Source organism: Numida meleagris, chromosome 1 (genome assembly GCF_002078875.1).
Source record: "Numida meleagris isolate 19003 breed g44 Domestic line chromosome 1, NumMel1.0, whole genome shotgun sequence".
NCBI classification, from domain to species: domain Eukaryota; kingdom Metazoa; phylum Chordata; class Aves; order Galliformes; family Numididae; genus Numida; species Numida meleagris.
The window spans coordinates 24,728,827-24,748,900 of record NC_034409.1 but is presented as its reverse complement, the minus strand read 5'-3'; the positions used below and the strand labels follow the sequence as shown (position 1 = coordinate 24,748,900).

General features: G+C 45.2%; 2 protein-coding genes across 6 annotated transcripts in view; one reads left to right on the top strand and one right to left on the bottom strand.

Moving 5' to 3' along the window:
• CFTR (cystic fibrosis transmembrane conductance regulator) overlaps positions 1-11,665 on the top strand; it is an 82,058-nt gene extending 70,393 nt beyond the window's left edge. For all 5 annotated transcript variants that reach the window (XM_021384853.1, XM_021384852.1, XM_021384851.1 and 2 more), the window contains 5 exons: positions 16-171; positions 6,614-6,703; positions 9,565-9,737; positions 10,520-10,625; positions 11,021-11,665. In XM_021384853.1, coding sequence (XP_021240528.1) covers positions 16-171; positions 6,614-6,703; positions 9,565-9,737; positions 10,520-10,625; positions 11,021-11,227 — 732 coding nt within the window. In that variant the 3' untranslated portion in view covers positions 11,228-11,665. The remainder of the gene's footprint in view (positions 1-15; positions 172-6,613; positions 6,704-9,564; positions 9,738-10,519; positions 10,626-11,020) is intronic.
• CTTNBP2 (cortactin binding protein 2) overlaps positions 14,797-20,074 on the bottom strand; it is an 82,373-nt gene continuing 77,095 nt past the window's right edge. The window contains 3 exon segments of the mRNA XM_021384848.1: positions 14,797-16,235; positions 16,237-16,373; positions 18,514-18,615. Of these exon segments, the coding sequence (XP_021240523.1) occupies positions 16,127-16,235; positions 16,237-16,373; positions 18,514-18,615 (348 nt within the window). The 3' untranslated portion in view covers positions 14,797-16,126.

The window sequence follows — 20,074 nt, the reverse complement described above, 5'->3', positions numbered from 1 at the left end:
GAATTTGCATTGCAGGTGGGCCTTTTAGGAAGAACTGGCTCAGGAAAAAGCACTTTACTTTTTGCATTTTTAAGACTGCTGAATACAGAAGGGGATATCCAGATTGATGGTGTCTCCTGGAACACAGTCAGCTTGCAGCAATGGAGAAAGGCCTTTGGAGTGATTCCTCAGGTAACGAGAATGTTTTAGAGGCAGCAAAAAGGCAACCATAGGCCTCTCTTTTTTTTTTTGACTGTATATCAATATGCATATAGTTACTTTTAAGCTGAAAACTAGTTGTTTTATGCTAAGAAACAGAAAAAAAATGCACAGAATTTGTGAAAAGGATAGTTGGATGGATGAATGTCATAATTTGTAGTAAAATCTACATTTTGAGTATTTCCATGTCACTCACACAAGAACTCTATAAAAATGAGAAAGTACAATATCCTCAAACAAAAGTGTTTATAGTCGACTTATCCTCTGCCTCTGAAATGGTTCACATTGATTCAAAATAAGATAGTGCCACCTAAAGAAAAAAATACAGTCAGTGGTATTCTCAGCTCCTATTTTCTAAAACCTTACATCATGTATTATGGTTAATATGTGAAAACAATACATTACCTATTTGCTTTGATAGGTCAGTAGCAGAACTTGGGCAGGGGCACCTTCCTCTAGACCAGGTTGCTCAAAGCCCCATCCAACCTGCCCTTGAACACTTCCAGGGGTGGGGCATCCACAGCATGTCTGAACGACCTATTCCTGTGACTCACCACCCCCATTCAGTGATTCTGTGATAAAGAGTCCCTCTCCAGCCTTCTTGTGGGCCCCCTTTAGGGGACTGAAAGGTCACCATAAGGTCTCCCTTGAGACTTTTATTCTCCAGGCTGAATGACCCCAGCTCTCACAGCCTGTCTTCATAGGAGAGGTGCTCCAGCATTCTGAAGACCTTTGTGGCCCTCCTCTGGAATCTGCTCTAATAGATCCATGTTCTTCTTATGGTAGGGCCCCAGAGCTGAATGCAGTGCTCCAGGTAGGGCTTCATGACAGCATAGTAGAGGGGAACAATCGCCTCCCTTGAGCAGCTGGTCACTTCTTTTGATGCAGTTGGCTTTCTGGGCTCATGTTGAGCATTTCAGTCACCAGTACACCACCAGTTTTCTCCACAGGGCTGCTCTCAATCCACTCAGCCTGTATTGACATTTTAGATTACCCAGACCCATGTGCAGGACCTTGCACTTGGCCAGGTTGACCTGCATGTTGTTTACGTGGCCCACCTCTCAAGCCTGCCAAGGTCCATCAAGGTTGCAACCCTTCACTTCCAGCATGTCATCTGCACCACACAGCTCAGTGTCATTTGCAAACTTGCTGAGGGTGCAGCAGTTCCCTCAAAGACAGCAATTTTAAGCACTTTGACCTTACAGGAGCAGCCCTTTCTTCCACTGTCGATTTACACACCCAACATATGGGAGCCAGGAGTGCTGCAGGGAGTTCACTGCTCAGATTCACCTCCTGGCTGAGCTCTGCTGACAGCCAGGGTTTGCCTGGCATGCTGCCTGTGACAGCTGATCTGTCACCCTTTCTCTCAGCTTTGCAACTCTTCCATGTAAGTCTAATCCTGTAAACTTTTATTTGTTTATTACTGCTGGTTCAGTACTGTCAGCCTGACTTTTAGTTGCATGCAAGAAAAAAAGTCACCCCTTCAGGTCAAGGTAGCTGTGCCAGAGATTGCAAATACAGCTGTGTCAAGATGGGCAGAGACTGCATATATGGTGTTGCTTTAGTCCGGAGAACAACTAAGTTATAAAATTTGTTGAAGAGTACTAAAAAACCCCAGCTCTGCATTCTCTAGGAATCACTAGAGTTGCCAATCTGTTTGCTTGCTTCACTTTGCAGCTTCTGTCCAAAACCCTTGCCAAGGAGCTGCACATAATGCCTCAGAGTTTCCCATACTCAGAATGAAATAAAGTTTTCACCAGTATTCTCTTCAGAGAAGAGAAATTACACATGCCACCCAGCCTTTCCCAGCAGAACAAAGAGAGCCTTTTGTTCTCTGCCATTCACCTGCAGCTTCAGAGTGTAAAAAAAAAGTCTCCTTGCCTTTCCTGGGAGGCCGGCCTATAACAACATGTGGATGTGCACGGTCACAGGAGGGAGGCTTCACTAACAGCAAGGGGACGGAGCTAATTCAACCTGAGGCGTGCTTCCTTAGGAAAATTTTCCAGCATTGCCCTTTTCTTCCTTATCCCTAAATCTTGCAATTTAAAGGAGACAAAATTCTTCTTCAATGGGAATGTCATGAATAGATGGCTATGTAGCACCCACACTGTCCTAGTGGCGGCACTTACTGCAGTGTGCTCCAGGTACTGCAATGTGCTCCGGGCGGGTGGTGCTGGAACAGCCCAAGGGGCACTCAGGGATCACACTGTGCCAGAGCAAAGGCGGAGATCTGCTCCCTTCCGTGTATCGAATGTGGCTGTCAGTGCATGAGCTGGTAAATCACATCAAGCAAGTTTCCTGGAGCACCCACAAGGAAGTTCCTTCCTGCACCTCATCAAAGGCTGGCGTTGGTTAAGCACAGCCTCGACCACAGCAGAGCTCCTACAGGATGTTTGTAATTCTCATGGAAATCAGTAACTCAGCGATAACGGGCTGTTTGAAGCACAAGCGCAGCCCATCAGTTCTTCTTTCTGGGCAGTTCTTTCTGACGCTTCATCTGCAAGACTTTCCCTCACATGTTTTGAGGGTATTTGGAGAAGAAAGACGTCTGCACCTGATTTCAACACAGTGAAGCTCTTTTGCATGCAGGTCCTCAAGCAGATTATGTCCTGAAGTGTCTAACAGAGTTAGATTGACAAAGAAGCCCTCAGAAGTTTGGCTTTGAAGGGATAACAGGAGATCCGGAGCCAGTTTCCCACTAAAACAACCGAGGAACCCTGAGACCCATAAGGTGTCAGAGTGGATATTTCCTTGAGCCTTGAGTGCTGTTCCACTCATATTTAGACATTTAATCATCCTGGCAGATCTCACAGCACATAATGCCATATAGAGTTAAAATCAAGCTTAGTACGGAGAACAACACTACTACAGTTTGTGGGATTGCCAGCTGACAAAAAAAACTATCAAATCTCTCTTCCTCCTTTATTTCCCTGAAGAAGTAAATTTGGCAACTCTTCTTTTCCTTCCTCCCATTTTTCAGTAGCCATCTCTCTTTGTTCATTATATCTGCCTGTCTGTCTGTCCACCTCAGCACTGTTCTGTTGCCTCTCAGACTCCCCAGCACAGCTCACTCTTGGAGGCAGCACCGGGACGGCTGTTCTGCACCCCGCCATGTCACTCCTTTGCAGTGCAGCCTGCTGGGAAGCTCAGCTATTCCTCCACAATGACATGTCAACATCACCATAGCTGGGTGCACCTTGCCGCCCCAGGCCCATGTACAGGACAGTGGTGGAGGTCAACAGAAACCCTGCATGCTCATTCAGGGCAGCATGTCTATTGTTTTCTGCATCATGCGTTCAGTGCTCTTATTGCTGACTGTAAATATCTTACTGTCAATACAGTCTCTAAAGGACACTTAAGAAAATAAAACTTCTCACTCAGACATTCAGATACCAAATTCATGCTGATATTGCTGTCAAGATATATGTAAGAGGAGGCAACATGGAGGTCGTATTGCTGTTAACTGGACTTCTCTGTATGTGCAGCTGGTGTCATGCTTCTGAGGATGTTCCAGCCTTGGGCAGATGGGAACAAGGAAGGGTTTGTAAGAGCAGGGCGAGGGGTGCCAGCCCATGGGTCTGCCCGAGAACGTGCACAGGTTGTCTTTCATCTCAGCAGTAGCTGCTCACAGCCAGGATATTCTCACTCTTTATCAGCCTCTTCTAAACTGATTCCCTACTCTTCTGCATGCGTTTCCTTGCTTTTGTCAGAGTCTTGGTTCTCCACACAACACTTACATCGCTTAGGAAGCTTATCTGCACAAGCTGGGTGTACCCAACACTGTAACCAGTACGCAGAGGCTTTAGCCACTGAGGAGGATTAGTGCATTTTAGAGGGGTTCACTTACACTATCTGGGGTGGGCAGAACATAAACATGGCCATATATGTATTCCTAAGCATTTTGTTTGTAGGTGGATGTCAGCTCTGAGAAACTATCTGCTGTTCATCCTCCAGGGTGAACACAAACAAGTGACAGAGAAGGAAATGGTTCCAGATTTACTGACAGTCTTTCCAAGCCACCCAGTTCTCCTTCCATCACTCTCCTTATTCCGACTTCTTCCATATTTATAAATAACACACAAGCCCATGGCAGTCACTTTTTTTTTCCTCACTTTGAATTTCTGGCATTTAAGATTTTTTTTTTCTTCTTTTTAAGTGGACTGTACCTGCCCACGTACCTAACATGGTATTTACTCAGGTGAAGCCTGTGTGGTTTCTAATGAGTTGGGAGGAAGGAGGTGTTGAAAAGGATGGAGAAATACCAGAATTCAGGACAATGCAATATTTACCTTGTGGAAAAAAAAGAAAAGCATTTCAGGGAATAGCTTGCTTTGCCCTTCTTGAAAGCCACAGCTATTAGAAGTGTCAGAGTGTCTGAAGAAAGTGGTCTCCTTTATTTTTCTCCCTGCTACACTTCAGCAGGAATGTTATTTAGCCCAATCTTCTTTAAAACTGGTTTGTACAGTTGACTATTCTTTACCGGTGAGAGCTGAAAATACCTCCTCCATTAGTTAAATGTGTGCTGCTCAAAGTGCGAACAAAACCAGGTCTGACCCTGCTTCCACAGCAGCAGTACTTTCACCGCGCCCAGTGCTTGTAGGAATCTAATCCTGCTGCAAATATGTAGTCCCACGTGCTCAAACTAACCGGGGCGTGGGAAGGGACGGGGCTGTTCTTCACTGAAGCACTTGGAGCTGTTAGAAATGATGGCTGTATTGGAAAGGCTCTTCTCTTTCCATGGTAGCTACCAAATGTACTTCTGTAACTGCTGGTTGTGCACACCACCGCCTGCACTGCAGCTCTGCCGGACCCTGGCTTGCAGAGCAGTGAGGGGCTCTCAGAGAAACCCCTCCAGTGGCTGCATGGCAGCAGAGTGCAGCTGGTTTTCTCTTCTGCTCTCCTGAGTGAGGTACTTCCTTCCCTCTTATACCAAAGAAGTTACTGGCAATGGCTTGCACCTCTTAATTAAATGAATTAAAACAATTGATTTTAAGCTGCCACGCTTCTAATTAATCATAATTAAGTGATGAATATAAATGCGTGTATAAATCACTCTGAAATCTGATGAAAGAATGCCAGTTTCCCAGGTTAGGTCAGATGGAAATTGTGGCTGACTGGCTGAGCTCTGGGACAGTATTTACTACCTATAAGCCCTCGGCCAATTTCTGCCACCCCAGCAAGTCCCTCACTGCTTTCAGTAGCTTTGGACTACCAAGGCTCTGGTTTAACTTCAACAAGAAATTATTTGGCTATGGATCACTGGCATTTCAACGTGTCTTCTTTAAATAAATATTTTCTTTAGGAAGACAAAAGAAGTAATTGCTAAAATCCTTCCTCTTGATATCTATTCTGTAAGTACAAGGCGAGAACATGCAAATGGTAACATTTCCCAAGCTTTACATTCTTTGAGAGGAAGTTTCCCTGCTGTAAGCAGGAGGTGTAGAGCAGCGTTGAAAGCAACAGCTTCCATTTATCTTATAAGAACTGTTACGCAACCTCAGCGTCACTTGAAGAACCCCACTTCCACCAATCTGACACACCTGCCCTGTGTAAAAAGAGATTATACAAATATTTAATTTTGTCTGAGTCATTGCTTTTCCAGCCACAAAACATATATCTAAGGCACGTTTGTTTGCATCTGCTTGTCTAAACTGATGAAAAAAACAAATTCAGTAGTAAACCGTAGTGCATCCTCAGAAGGATGTGCTGTTGGTGCTGAGCAATGTGCATCCTCATCATTTCCTGCAACAGCAGGGAGGTGCGGGACAGGAGGAAGAGTATGGCTGCAGCATCCCTCAGGGCAGCCTCTGTGTGAGCGTGTGGTGGTGCTGCACCACGTCCCTGTGAGCTGGCACCAAGAGAGGGGCGGGAGAGCTCTGCTGAGACGGGACTGGGACGGGGAACAGCACGCTGCTGAGATGCACTGGACTCCACGTGATTAGAAAAGAAAAATCCATGGAGGGACAACTTAAGGCAGTGTCCCTGAATATGGACAAACATCCAGGAGGATTTTTGCCTCAAAACGGAACTGTGGGAGGTCACACTTTTGGTTAATTATCATGGGGTTTTTTTTGTTTGACTATGATAAAGAATCAAACAAGATTTTTAAAAGGCTTGTTCCAAACTTAAAATATAGAAAAGCTTCTATTCTGAAAGCTGCTGAAATGAGATATTTCACATTTTTTAGAAAAGTTCGGGTACGTTTTTACTAAAAAAATTGTCAAAACCAAAACATATTGTTCTTAACCTCCTTTTTTTTTTTGAACAACGTTCTCCAAAATTGTGTAAAACCTTCAATAAGCTTTATCTGATAATTATGGAAGCTTATTTTTTTTCTCTGTATGCTTTACAACTTACAACGTCTTACGTAGTGTTTCACCTGCACGTACTCACCTGTACATCTTCTTTCTCGTAGAAAGTCTTCATATTTTCTGGAACTTTTCGGAAGAATTTGGATCCCTATGGGCAATGGAATGATGAAGAAATATGGAAAGTTGCAGAGGAGGTAAAACTGCTCAGTGTGTTTCTTGTTTCCCTCTGGTGAGGCGCTTACACCAGAGTGCATTGCAGGACAAGTGGCTATCGTATGTTAAATTTATATAAAAGCTTGGAAGCCAAGTGCTGAGAAAAGATAACGCCAGGCTATAAACTTTTTTCCCTCCCAACTTTGACAAAGGCAGTTTTTTATTAGGTCATAAGGAAAGATAAACTTCCGTACAGCACGGGCTGAGCTCTTCATGCAGTGACTTAGCACAGGTGAGGCTCTCTGTTTGGCTCGGCTGCACGCCCCTGAGAGAAAAAAAGCAGAGTGAGCTGATGACGCAGAAGTCTTGTAATCTTTTGTCACTTTAATGCTTTGCCAAATATATGAAATTTTTCAGCTGAAGTGTGCGAAGATGGCTAGCAAACATGTAAGAGGACAGGAAGAAGTGAGAAACATCTGTGGTCAGTCCTAGAAATAAAAGACTTGGTATTACTGCAATAGGAAATACTTAGACTCAGCTTAGAAGAATCTTTCATTGGAAGATTTTCTGGTTATTGGAGCTCTGAGCCTGGCTTACAGCTGGCTGCTAGGCAGCGCTCTCTGACATCGCGTTCAGGCTCATGTACAGCTTCTGTCACAGTCAGCTGCCTCCTTTGTGGAAAATAAATATTAGGGAATATTAGAAAACGTGAAGGTTTTCTTTCTTCTCATTTTATATAGAGGTTTTAGCAACATTTTTGCTTTCAAATTCCTCAATATTAGGGGAAAGATTTTTCTAGCTTTGTTTCCATCTAGAGAGCAAACACCACGCATTATGGGTGTAAGATGCCACCTATTGGCTCTGATGGCATTTAATAGATTGCACAGGTGTAAACAATGCCCAAAGAAAAGGCAGCTGAGAGGTACAGAAGGGGAAATGCTGCAGCCTAGAAAGCAGGTGTCTCCTTCCAAGACACAGATGGCCTAATGAACTGCTTCCCTTTTCCTTATCCATAGAAAATCTCAAATGTTATAAGACGCTTACAAACGTGGGAGTTAATCTGAAAGCTTCCTTGTTTCCATCCAGGAGGCTGACTCTGTCTCTACTCTCACTATGAGGTTTATATAACTTATTTCCTATGTTTGAAAAAGGGGAAAGTAGACACTTTCTATGCATAATTTACTGTCAAGTATGTACCTCACAACACTTTTGGTTACATGAAGTGACAGGACCTTTTTAGTTGGCACTACAGGAGACAGCGAAGCGGTGCTGTGCTTCTCCGATGCCCTGAGACTGTGGGGGATTCATATTCCCTCTCTTGAAAGCAAGTTCTAGTTCTGCTTTGGAGAGTGGTGTGTAAGAGCCAACCCTGGGATTTTAAAGAGCTAAACCTTACTTGTAACAGTGAGAAAAATATTTTTTGAACTATTTATCACTAAGGAGTTTGGTAAATCCGAAGGTAACACGGAGTTTTTCAGTTAACATGCGAGAGAACGCAAAGCAAATAAAAAAGAGCTGTTCATACTTTTCAGTAGGAGTGATCCGATTGTTTACAAAGCTCACGCTCCTGAGATCTGGCTCGGTGGAGGCAATGAGTCAGCGTGACTCCGGGAGCGCGGCACGGGAAGAAAGCGGACTCCCAGCTTCGCCCTGACCCATTAGCTGCTGAGGGCTTACGCAGTGCTGCTGACACCGGTGCCAAATTCTAAGTTCCTTGCGTTGAGCCGCAGATGCAAGGTGCTGTCTGAACAAATGTCAGGTGTTTTTCACTTTCGATGCCCCAACACTTCAACACCTGAATCTGTCAGACTTGTGTAAATTTTTGGGGCTAGATTTTCCTCAGGCAGGCAGCTATCTGAAGCAACATCTCCAGCTGAAAAGCTGCTGCAGAATTTCGTTAAAGGGCAAAATTCATATTTGAAAGAGGAACGACAAACAATGCGGTGGCCTTGATTTGCTCATAAATAAAAGTATGAACTTCAAAAATACTAGGCATACCCACACACCACCATTTCATATGGTTTCCATGTAAAAAGGAAATGCAGTGGAAGAATTCCATTTTTTTGCCTTGGAATGAAAATAACGGCAGACCAATAATATTTCAAAAATCCAAGAGGGGCTCTTCATAAGCTGTGAGGGATGCACTGCACTTACAATGTATTTTGGAGCAGCGCATCTCTTGTATGTTTCCCAGTTCTCATGTTTTACAAACACTTCTCTGGAAATGCCAAGGAGCACAGTCAGTGTGCACACGAGGAAGATGCAAAGTTTTGGTGCAAACACAACGCCCTTCCCAATGACAGCAAAGAGGAGCATAGGCAGAAACTCACAAGAACAATCTCCTGTGCTGGGTTCCAGTTTCTGGCTCAGGTGAAGCACCTTCGAGGCAGCACAAGCAGCAGACGGGAATGCTCTCAGAGCCATAGCGACAACGCCATGGTGACCTGGGTTATTTTCTCTCTTGCTGTAAAGTAGCATGGGAATTTTGCATGTTTCTTCTTGCCCTCCTAGTAACCAAAGAGGCCTAGTTTCCTTTCAAAAATCTCTCTCCTTGGCATTACCAGTGACGCACATCACTTCTGGATACAAGTTTTGAGCACATGGCTGTCTCTGCTAACTCAGAGCGCTTTGGTCGAAATGCCAGAAGTCACTGCATGCGACAAACAAGCGAAGCATTAACTCTCAGCTTCCCAGCGTAAATCCTGGCACGTGGTGTGGTTCAGTGCTTTTCACACCGTCCAGCCTGCAGCTTGCAGTCTTCGTAGGACAGACACTCGTTTTTGTCCATTTCTATTTTCTGTTCACTGTCAGGAGTGAAAGGCAAGAAAAGGAAAGGTCTCCGTGCTCCCGGTCAGCAGTAACCGTGCCTCATTGACTTTTCCTTTCCTTTTCTCTCCGGCAGGTTGGGCTGAAGTCTGTGATTGAGCAGTTCCCGGGCCAGCTGGATTTCGTTCTCGTGGATGGAGGCTGTGTCCTCAGCCACGGGCACAAGCAGCTGATGTGCCTTGCCCGGTCCGTTCTCAGTAAGGCTAAAATCCTGCTGCTCGACGAGCCCAGTGCTCACCTGGACCCCATGTACGTTTTGTTCATTTGTTCTAATGTGAAATCCAAAAACCACTGAGACAGCACCCCCTAAAGAAACCTGCAGTAACTCCTCAGGTCTGGCACTAAGGACGCTTTTTGAGCCGGCTTCCAGCAGGGCAGCAACTCACTCCTGCTGGGTCAGCAGCAGCTCTGGCTGCCCTGCTTTGGCTGGGCTGTGTGAAGGAGGGAGAGGGACACGCAGTGACGGCTGCTGAGCTGCCCACAGGGCACTGGCCACGCTTGGTCCACCATGCCCTTGCACGGGAGGGCCAGAAATCGGGCACTGTCAAACATCAGGTTTAAAACTTCAGGTGTTGCTCCATCTCTGCTCAGTGCCTGCTGTAACTCACTGTTCCTTGCTGCTGTGTTACCCTCACTGTGCAAGGGAACGGGAACGCTGCGGCATGCTGGGTGCTGTAACTATTAACAAAGGGGAGCAACTCCGTCCCCAAAGCATACATCAGGCTGGGATTATCGTCATGAGCTCAGCACTCCGAGCTGACTTATCTCCAGCCCAGACAGCAAGAGTGTAAGTTAGGTCCAAAGAACGCCAGTGCTGTGTGGCACTGTTAGAGATGGCTGGTACTTCTGCATGGAGTGTCACAGAAGTTCAGATACACCTTCAAATCAGAGCAGACGAGTGCTTTCCCAGCAGAGGTGCAGCATGCTGAGCATTAGAGCATGCAGCTGGATGATTACATCCCACAAATACAGTTACGGGCTGTGTGTGATGTATGTTGCAGACTGAACGCCAATGATTATTTGCCTTTCAGAACTTCCCAGGTGATCCGGAAAACGCTGAAGCACGCATTTGCAGACTGCACTGTGATCCTCTCCGAGCACAGGCTGGAAGCGATCCTGGAGTGCCAGCGGTTCCTGGTGAGCACCTTCCCCAATCTCCTGCAGTGGTTTTGTTACATTTGTCAAGTCAGAGAATCACAGAGTGGCTTGGGTTGAAAGGGACCTTACAGCCCACCCAGTCCCAGCCCCCTACTGTGCTTTACCATTGCCAGGGCAGAAATGGCTGCGCTTTCTGAGTGATAGAAGGGCATGTGGGGAAAAAGGTTTTCTGAGGAAATATCCAACGGTCAGAATCTTTGATTTCATTCATAAAGGCATTTGGATTTGCATTACCGTGTAATCTGGGTGGTGAGGTGTCAGGGCGCACTGTGCCCTGCCAGGAGAAAGGGACCGGCTGGCCGGGGCAGAGCCGGGCCGTGTCCTGGCAGCTCCCGCGGCCTCCACCCGTCTGACGGGGTGCAATGTCCCCGCAGGTGATCGAGGACAACAAGATGCGGCAGTACGAATCCATCCAGAAGCTGCTGAGCGAGAAGAGCTCCCTGAGGCAGGCCATCAGCCACGCCGACCGCCTCAAGCTGCTCCCCGCGCACCGCCGCAACTCCAGCAAGCGCAAGCCCAGGCCGCAGATCTGCGCGCTGCAGGAGGAGACGGAGGAGGAGGTGCAGGAGACGCGGCTGTGAGCGCGGCCCTCCTCTCAGCGAGGCGGCGGCGGCGCCGGGGCAGCACCGGCCCCTCCCGGCCCGCGGGGCCCCGCGGTGGCCGCGTGTGCGGGGCCGACCCCCATCCGCCGTCCGCGGCGGTTGGGCGCTGCCTCCCCGCGCTCCGCCGCGTCGCGGTGCCGCTCTGTTCGGTACCAACCGGGGGCGTAGGAGCGACCCGCTCAGCCCGGCCCGATGATCCGAGACCCGTGCGCCTCGTTCCCGGCAGCACGGTGGTTAAGAGACTTTAAAAGCATTTTTTGTACTCCTCTGGTTTGCAGTTTTATGATGAAACGGAACTTTCTCTAGGATATCTTATTTATTTTAATATTGTTGCCAACGTTTGTTAAGGAAATGATGTATTTTAAGTGATTCTGTACTATAAAGAAAAATATATTTGTACAAAAAGTTGCGTCTTGGGATGGTGGTTTTGTTGCCGCTAGCTTTTGGTGCCGCACTGCCTTGACACAAACCAGAGCAGCGTCGGGCCGGCACCGCGCAGCCCCAGCGGTACAGCCCGCCCGCAGCTCCCCCCGCCCGCCGCCACAGCACAGCACAGTCCCTACACCGCCCCGCCCGGCCGCTCCCGCACTGCATGGCCGCCCGCCAGCAGGGGGCGCTGCGGGGCCGGCACCGCTCCGTCTGCCCGGCCCTATCCGTGTCCATGTCCCTGCCCGTGCCCGGCCATGTCCGTGGCCATGTCCATGCCCGCCGCCGAACGCCCAGTGCTCATTTTTTGGTGTGATTGTTATACAGAAGCAGCCGGTCAGGCGCGGGGCTGAGCAGGCAAAGAGGCATTTTCAGCCGTACCTCGAGTACCACATTCAGTTTTGGGCCCCTCATTTCAAGAAAAATACTGAGGCCCTGGAGCGTGTCCAGGGAAGGGCAGCAAAGCGGTGAGGGATCTGGGGCACAAGTCTTATGGGGAGCAGTGAGCTTCTGGAGAAGAAGTGGCTCAGGGGAGACATCGCTCTCTACAACTGCCTGAAGGGAGGTTGTGCTGAGATGGGTGTCAGCCTCTTCTCCCAGGTGATGGGCTGACGGATGGACTGGATGACCTTAGTGGTCTCTTCCAACCTTAATGATTCTATGATTTCCAGAAGGGAAAGCGTCTGCTGCCAGCAGCAGTCAGGAGAAGCACGTTGCCTTCCAGAGGAGCCCTTGCAGTGCCAGTAGGAGCAGCTCGCTTGGCTCTGGCTGAGGCAGAGCTGGGAAGCTGCATGGCTGCTCCCATTGCACTGCATGGGACAGAAAGGAGGCTGCAGCCTGGCATCATGGAAGAAAAGAACAAACGACAGCCTTCATAACACAGGCTGACCCCTATTTAGGTGAATTCTCCTTGTCATGTGTGCTTTACTTCACACACATTGGATACAACAAACCCCTCCCAGGTGCTTTGTTACCAAATGCACACATTTGTATTAACGGGTGTGTGCGCAGGTGTGCAACAAACACCAAGGAGCAGGCTGACTCTGGCACTAATAGGAAGATTTAATTTTACAGCCTGCGAAGAAGCCAAAATGGTTAAGAGAGTGAAATGACTCTGCCAAGGATCTGCAGCTCCCCTGAAGTACGGAGGAGGGGGGAGAGGGCAGCCAGAAAGGGCTCACTCAGCATCAAGGGCCTCTTAGGACAGCAGTGGCCACACAGGAGCAGCCCAAACAAACTCGGACGTGCACATCCCCCCATCTTTGTACATCTCGTATACAAAATCCTCATGCACAGCAGCTTCATCATCGCCATTAGTGGTGTCTCACTGGGCTGCTGGCCCAAACAACAGTTTTGCTTATGCAGTTGCTTAACTGGTGCTTTACCAGCTGTAGAGTTTTATTCAAGGACTACCTATGTTATCTCCAAAATCTTTCTGTGTGTTCCACCTCTCCCATTTCCACAGCCCTCCTGCCCTGGCCCAGCAGTACCAGCACCGCCCAGTGCCTGGTATCCACGTCCCTCCCTGGGCTTGGAGTGTCCCACTGCACCCCCTGAGTTCCACCCTGCCCTCAGCAGGAACACTTCCCCAAAATGTGGCAGCTCTGGGAAAACAAACCTTTAGAAGCCATTTCTTCTGGTTGATTCTGAATTAGCACAGATTGCTGAAAGTCAGATCAGAACTTGACAATTTGTTGTGTTCTATTAGGTATCTAAAAAGTTATCTGGTAATATTTTGCTCTTTTGTGTGATGCTCACTTGGCATTTTAGCTGGGCCGCAGCTTGCCTATGAGCTAGCATTGTTCAGCACTGGAAAAGAAAAGCACCAAAACCCACACAGAGCCACGTGTCCAATTATTCACTAATGGACAATTAATTGCTGCCTAAAAATCTTGCACATTAAGCAACACTCAGAGTGATTTAGTGACACGTTTCCTTTATAAACCCTTACGTTCTCCAAAATCAGTTTCCTGCTCTTAGGATAAATGGTATTACTTCCAATTTTATTCACTAGGATTTAGATCTTCAAACATAATCCTTGCAAATGCAACCGGAGGTTTTCAAGTCCATTAGTTTTGCCCTAGACACGCCGAGAGCTTTTGTTGTCAGGGCTGACAAAGTGGGGAGATGAGAGTTTAGGGCTTATCACAGTCAGCAGTGGATGAGAACGATGTTCTGTTGGGTTCTGGTTGAAGGGACTGAGCTGTGCGTAAGGAGTGCAGGGAGGTAGGGTCTAAATGCACAGCCCACCTGGGACTGTGGAATGGATGGGGCCTTCGTGCCTAAGAGCTGATGTGGCCTGAGGAGAGCGTAGCAGTTTGGAGATCAGATGGAATTCAGAGATCTGCAAAGCACCCACGTGACTAAAGACAAATGTAGATCACAGGCAGCATTGAACTGACAGACAGACGGAATGACAGCAGACAGAAGTCACCCAGGGAACAGATGGAGACGGAGAGAGATTAGGACGGTGGGCTGGCAAGAAAGGACGAGAGGATTGAAAGGCAACACTAAATTTAGCAACAGAGACTTGACTTTCAAACAGTGAGCCAACGATCAAAGCCGCCCGCTCTTCTGCAGGTGTCAGCACAAAGGATTTTTGATCCTCACAAACAATATTGTCTTAAAATGCATCTAAAACCAGGTTTGGGGGCACTGCCTCAGATCGTCCTGCACAAACACCCTGTGAACTCTTCATCTAAATGAGGGCTGACATTGCTGAGGTGTATTCCCCGTGCAGAAACATCTAGCTTAGGAGCAAGTCACAATACGTATAGTTAGGGATGCTCAGTGCTGAGAGCCGCCTCCCGCCCTGAGGCACTCCGCAGTGACCCACACGCTGTATGGCCGATGGAACAGCAGCGTCCCATTTGTCAGCACCAAAATTAATACCAAAAAATGGGACTCTGCAGAAATCACCCTTGAATAATACAACTGAATAGTTGTATGTAACCACTGCTGTTGCAATAAAAAGTCAAGTGTTAGTAGAACAGTGGTCACTGAAAGTTACGGTGCTTCCTAAATACACAGCGAGGAAATAATGACAGAAATAAACTCCTACCAGGCCACAGCTAGGGAGGGAAAACAGACATACAAACTAAGAGACAGAAGGACGGACAATGTGCAGTACAAAACTTTTATTGACATGAGTTTGGGACGACTGTTTTACATAGAAAGGTGAAGCGTTAGGAAACAGTTACGTTGTCTTTTCCAGAATTATCGTGAGACAAAGGCTGCTGTGAGATGATGGCCATGGCCACGTTCCTGCCCACAGTTCCCAAACCACCTCCCAGTAACACAACCGAAGACAACCAAGTCTGACCTCAGGGCCACCCCACCTTCTCCGCTACCTCTCCAGTGAGGTATCCAGCGGGAGCGCTGCCGCTCTGCGTAACACACAGGGGTGTAACTGCAGCTATGTAAGGGGAGAGCGGGGAAATACTCCCTTCATGGACACTCTCCATCTTGGGAAAATGTTCTACCTCTGCAGTGGGGAAAGAAACGAACAAGACTTCATTTTATCTGCAACTCAAGTATCATTTCACAGCAATTACACCTTCAATCCACCACAGAAATTGACAATTACACAGGAACTCATGTTTTCGCTACTCCATTCTCTCTGGTAATACTGCAGTTAAGCTTGTGCTCGCATTCCTTTTCGGTAAAATCGGTCTCTGTCAAACACTGCTATTTCTTGGATGCTTTTAAAACACGAACAAAGCATATAAATTTCATAATAGTAAAAAATAAAAGCTAAGTTAATAAATGACCGCATTGTCTTCAATTTATCAAAGAATAAGAGTCTGAGAAAAATAACTTTTATTGCATTTTAATTTCTCAATCTCTTTCCTTTTCTTAAAAGATAAAAGTCGTAACATAAATTCATGACACTTAAGATGAAGAGAAGCTTGGGAAAAACAGAATCACAATCCAGCAGGCAGATGATGGGGAAATCAAAGGATTTAATATGGCTTGTAGCTGAAAGGAATTGATCTGCGCTTCCGATCATCTCAGTTATTGCCACATTCCGTTAATTTTCATTAAGTGAAGATAAAAACATGTCTTTAAAATGCATGTACAATAGCTTTAAGCCATTACTGTACACATTGTGCAACTCATCTGAATGCAATTTAACACGTGAACTTAATAGAATATATATTTATGTACAGTATATACACAAAGAGAATCTCGTGGTAATACCCCTGAATCTTATCATTTAAACAAGAGTCGTTTTGGTAACAGAAAGAAATCTATGAAGGTGGCAAAGCTGCCCATTCTGACATCTAAATCAATATAATTTCCAGCTGATTTACATACAAATGAAACTGTGGTCCTGTACAAACTTTACATTACAGGGAAACAGTTTATTAAAAAAAAAATATTTACATATTTGAGTGCTTGGTTTTTGCAATAGAGATTAGGTGAACACAGGAAATTATATGGTAGGCAGGTTTATTTTAAAATTTTTCTATTTGTTTTTTTTTTTTTTTTGTGCAAATTCCAAATCTCTCTTTTTGTGTCGTTATCTGCCTCTATTTGCCTTGTATTACTGCTGCTGCTTTTTTTTAGTATTCTGAGAAGGCTGGGTGACTTTACTTCTCGGTACAGGAAGAAAAGATTTAACTCTTGAACCACCCAGCTCTGTCTTTGATTTGCTGCTTTCTGCAGTTCGACTGCTGCTGAGAGGACGGATTCCATCCTATGGATAAAAGAAAGCATTTTTGTTTAAAGAGTTATTGTCGCCAGACCTGGAACGCAACCAACCAACCCTCCACCCTCACAGAACCTCTGGCATTTACAGTCTCTTGCAGACGAACACAAAAGTAGTCTACTTAGTGAACAAACAACGGCTCTTTTTTCTTCTATGATGGAAATATCATAAACGTATTAAAATACTGAAAGAATTCAATGAGATTTTTACATTGGCATTCAAAAACCTTAAATATCATTCTCAAACATCTCAATTTTAGGAGATATGTTTTATATTGTTAACAGGAATTTTAAAAGGAAAAATAAATGACTAGGAAAATTTTACAACAGGACTGAGCAGGTCAGCTGACCTACCAAATTATGCAGTCATCACTACTGTATAAAACTCTGGTTTGGACTGACTGAATTGAATGTGTCCAGAGAAACACGCAAAAGCTGTACATCTAAATGTGCATCTTCAGTGCTAAAATTGTTGCCATTCTGTGGAGTCTGTCCTCTGGATTTTAAGTAAAATTACAGAACGTATTTTTAACATTTTAAATATTTGCATAAGAAAAAAGATGATGGTAAGGGTGGTATGTCATCTCATCTATCTTTAGCTTTTCTTAATGCACAAGTTAAACTATTTTCAGGGCTACTTCATTGATGATCCTCGAGGTCCCTTCCAACCCAAGCCATTCTATGATCCATTGTACCTGCAGAGAACAGACAGAGTACTTCCAGAAAACAACTTATCGCCATCAGAGAAAGTGCCTGCATTGACCTCTAGAGGAACCCAGTGCCTATTGAGAGAACACAGACAACAGACTCTGTGCTGGCTAAGGTTAACTGAGCTGTATGCTCAGAAGATCTCTCAATATTCAAAAACAGGAAAGAAAATGAATTTATCATCAAAAGAATGAAAACTAAGGTGGACATATTTTATTGTAGAGTAAGGATGTCTAGATATCACAAATGATTATTTTCCATTTCTGAAAAGAAGAAAATCTAGTGGCTCTATTATACCTCTCCTGGAAAGAGGCCAGCGGAGGGCCACAAAGATGATAAAGGGCCTGGAGCATCTCCTCTATGAGGAAAGGCTGAGTAACCTGGGTCTGTTCAGCCTTGAGAAAAGACAACTCAGAGGTGATCTTATTAAGATACTTAAAAAAATTAAGTGTGGGAGTCAAAGGGACAGGGCCAACCTCTTTTCAGCAGTCTGTGGGGACAGGACAAGGGGAAACGGCCATAAACTTGAGCATAGGAAGTTCTGCACCATTATGCGAAGGAACTTCTTCACAGTGAGGGTGACAGAGCACTGGAACAGGCTGCCCAGGGACGTTGTGGAGTCTCCTTCTCTGCAGATATTCAAGTCCCGCCTGTACGCCTACCTGTGCAGTCTGCTGCAGGGAGCCTGCTTTGGCAAGGGGATTGGACTTGATCATTGCTAGACATCCCTTCCAGCCCCTACAATTTTGTGATTCTGTGATCTTCCAGCAGTATTCAGTGTACCTTTCCACTCTGGAACCACTCTAAGTTAATAAAGTTTGTTCACGTTTAGACTACCTGTTCCCAGAAGCACCAACTTTGTAACACTGGGTCGCTTTTGATCTCTCATAAATAATATGCCAAGACAACTGTACAGCAACAGATAGCTAGGTAGTAATCACTGCTAATCACTGCAGAAGATTGTTTAAAAATAAACCATGACCCAGCAATTTTCTATTAAGTATTTGAAAAAGTTTTCAGCTTTTGCAAACTTATAGCTTTGTTTTTTTTTTGTTTTGTTTTGTTTTGTTTTTTTAAATCAAATGAAACCACGGCTTTTATTTCTCTCAAAATCTGATGCAAATAACTTACAATGCTGAAGGAACGTTAATGATACTTGGCCTAGGGAGATGACGTTATGTAAACATGAAAACTGTGAAGAAAATACATCCATTGTTTAATAAATCATTAACTTCCATTAGGACTCATGGAAGACACTTGGCACACTGTGCCCAAGTTTCCTAAGAATCCAGACAGTTTATTCTTGCAATAAACAGGGCACTGGAACACTAATTCTTGGGATCCAATCAAGAACTCAAATTTTAGAGACACCTGAACTCTAGCCACCTTCCCTACCCTGCTGAAAAATTCTTTTCACCTACCTTTTGTTTCATTGTTTTACTTGGGTTAGTACCACTTGCTGAAAATACAGGATTGTTCTGAGAGTTATTGAACATCAGTAGCGCATCCTTAGAATCTGCAATCTAAAAAAAGATAAGAAAAAGTGAATTATTCTTCACAGCAGAAATTATGGTTTTGTTTTCCAAGTTTTGGAGTCTTGACTTGATTATCATGTAGTTTTCGTTCAGTGTAATGCACAAACATCCAAAGAATTTTAGCTAGCTCCAGGGATGTTACAGAAAGGAATGATCGCGTTCTCCTTCTCCCATCACATTTCTTTCCTGATATTTTCCATCAAAACTTGTGTCCATGCAGAAACAGATACAATATGATCAGCCTTGTGATCTCACTGAAACTTTGACATGTTGTTCGGGGGTGAGCTGACCTGATTCACTCTGCATCTGCAAAAGTATTCAGTCCCATCACAACAGAGGTGGCAGGAACATACAGTGAAAGAGCAAATTAGAAAGCTGACATACTTATTTTGATGGCAGCCTGGAATTACATCACACAAAGCAAACATGCAACAGCATCCTTCCTTCTGTAAGCTCTACTAGGCAGCTAGGGAATTAACAACAGAAATTACAATCATGGATGGTTCCACCCATGATGAGGAAACTGAACAAAAGACAGTGACATCTATCTCCTTCCTCATCTAACCCGCATTTCCTTGAATTGTCAACAACCAGCAATTACATTTTAAATGTTATTAAACACAATTTTAAGTTGGTTGCTATTTCTTTAGCACATCCCATTTTGTCAAGTGCCGACAGAGTAAATCCCTGCTGACTAATGATTAGCTGACCAGTTTGGGCCATGCGACTCACCCAAGTATTGTAAGTATTGAAGTAAAATAGCAAAATCAATCAAACAACAAAAAAAAATCCACAACCAACTAATCAACCCCTGAAACCAACAAAAAAAAAACCATGACGAAGGATTTAATTAAACAGGTTGAAAAATCTTTCCAAACAGACATTTCTTAATAAAAATGTGGTTATCTTCTAAGAACAAGCAGCGTACTTAATAAGGTAAAACTAATGCAACTGTTGTTCAGGGAGATTCTAGAGGATACAATGGACAGCCTGAATCGACAACAGCCTAGGACTGAAGAAGAGTGCTTGCTCTGTTTCAAAATACATGGATCAACTACTGCAGTGTGAACACTGCTAGCAGGAAAAAAAGGAAAAGAACACATAACCACACTACAGGGAGTTCTGGAAGCTTTTGGTATGGAAAGAAAAGTAAGAAAGATCCATGTCTCTACCCTCTGCTCCAAAAAGCCTTCCGTAACCACTTAAAACCCACTCCTATCCCAAACTCAGAAGTCTTTCAAGCCTCTTTCCATTTTTCTAGGAAAAGAATACTGACAATCCATTCTTTCTTGTGTGGGGCAGCAAAACTTAATTTTGCCTACACAGCAGATGAGCTTAAAGCCAGTTCTATGATGCCTAATAGGCACTGCATGTTTTGTTTCTTGTCATCCCATGAGGAAACACTTTCTAGATCTTTAGTTTCCCAGAGGAAGATGAGCAATAATGC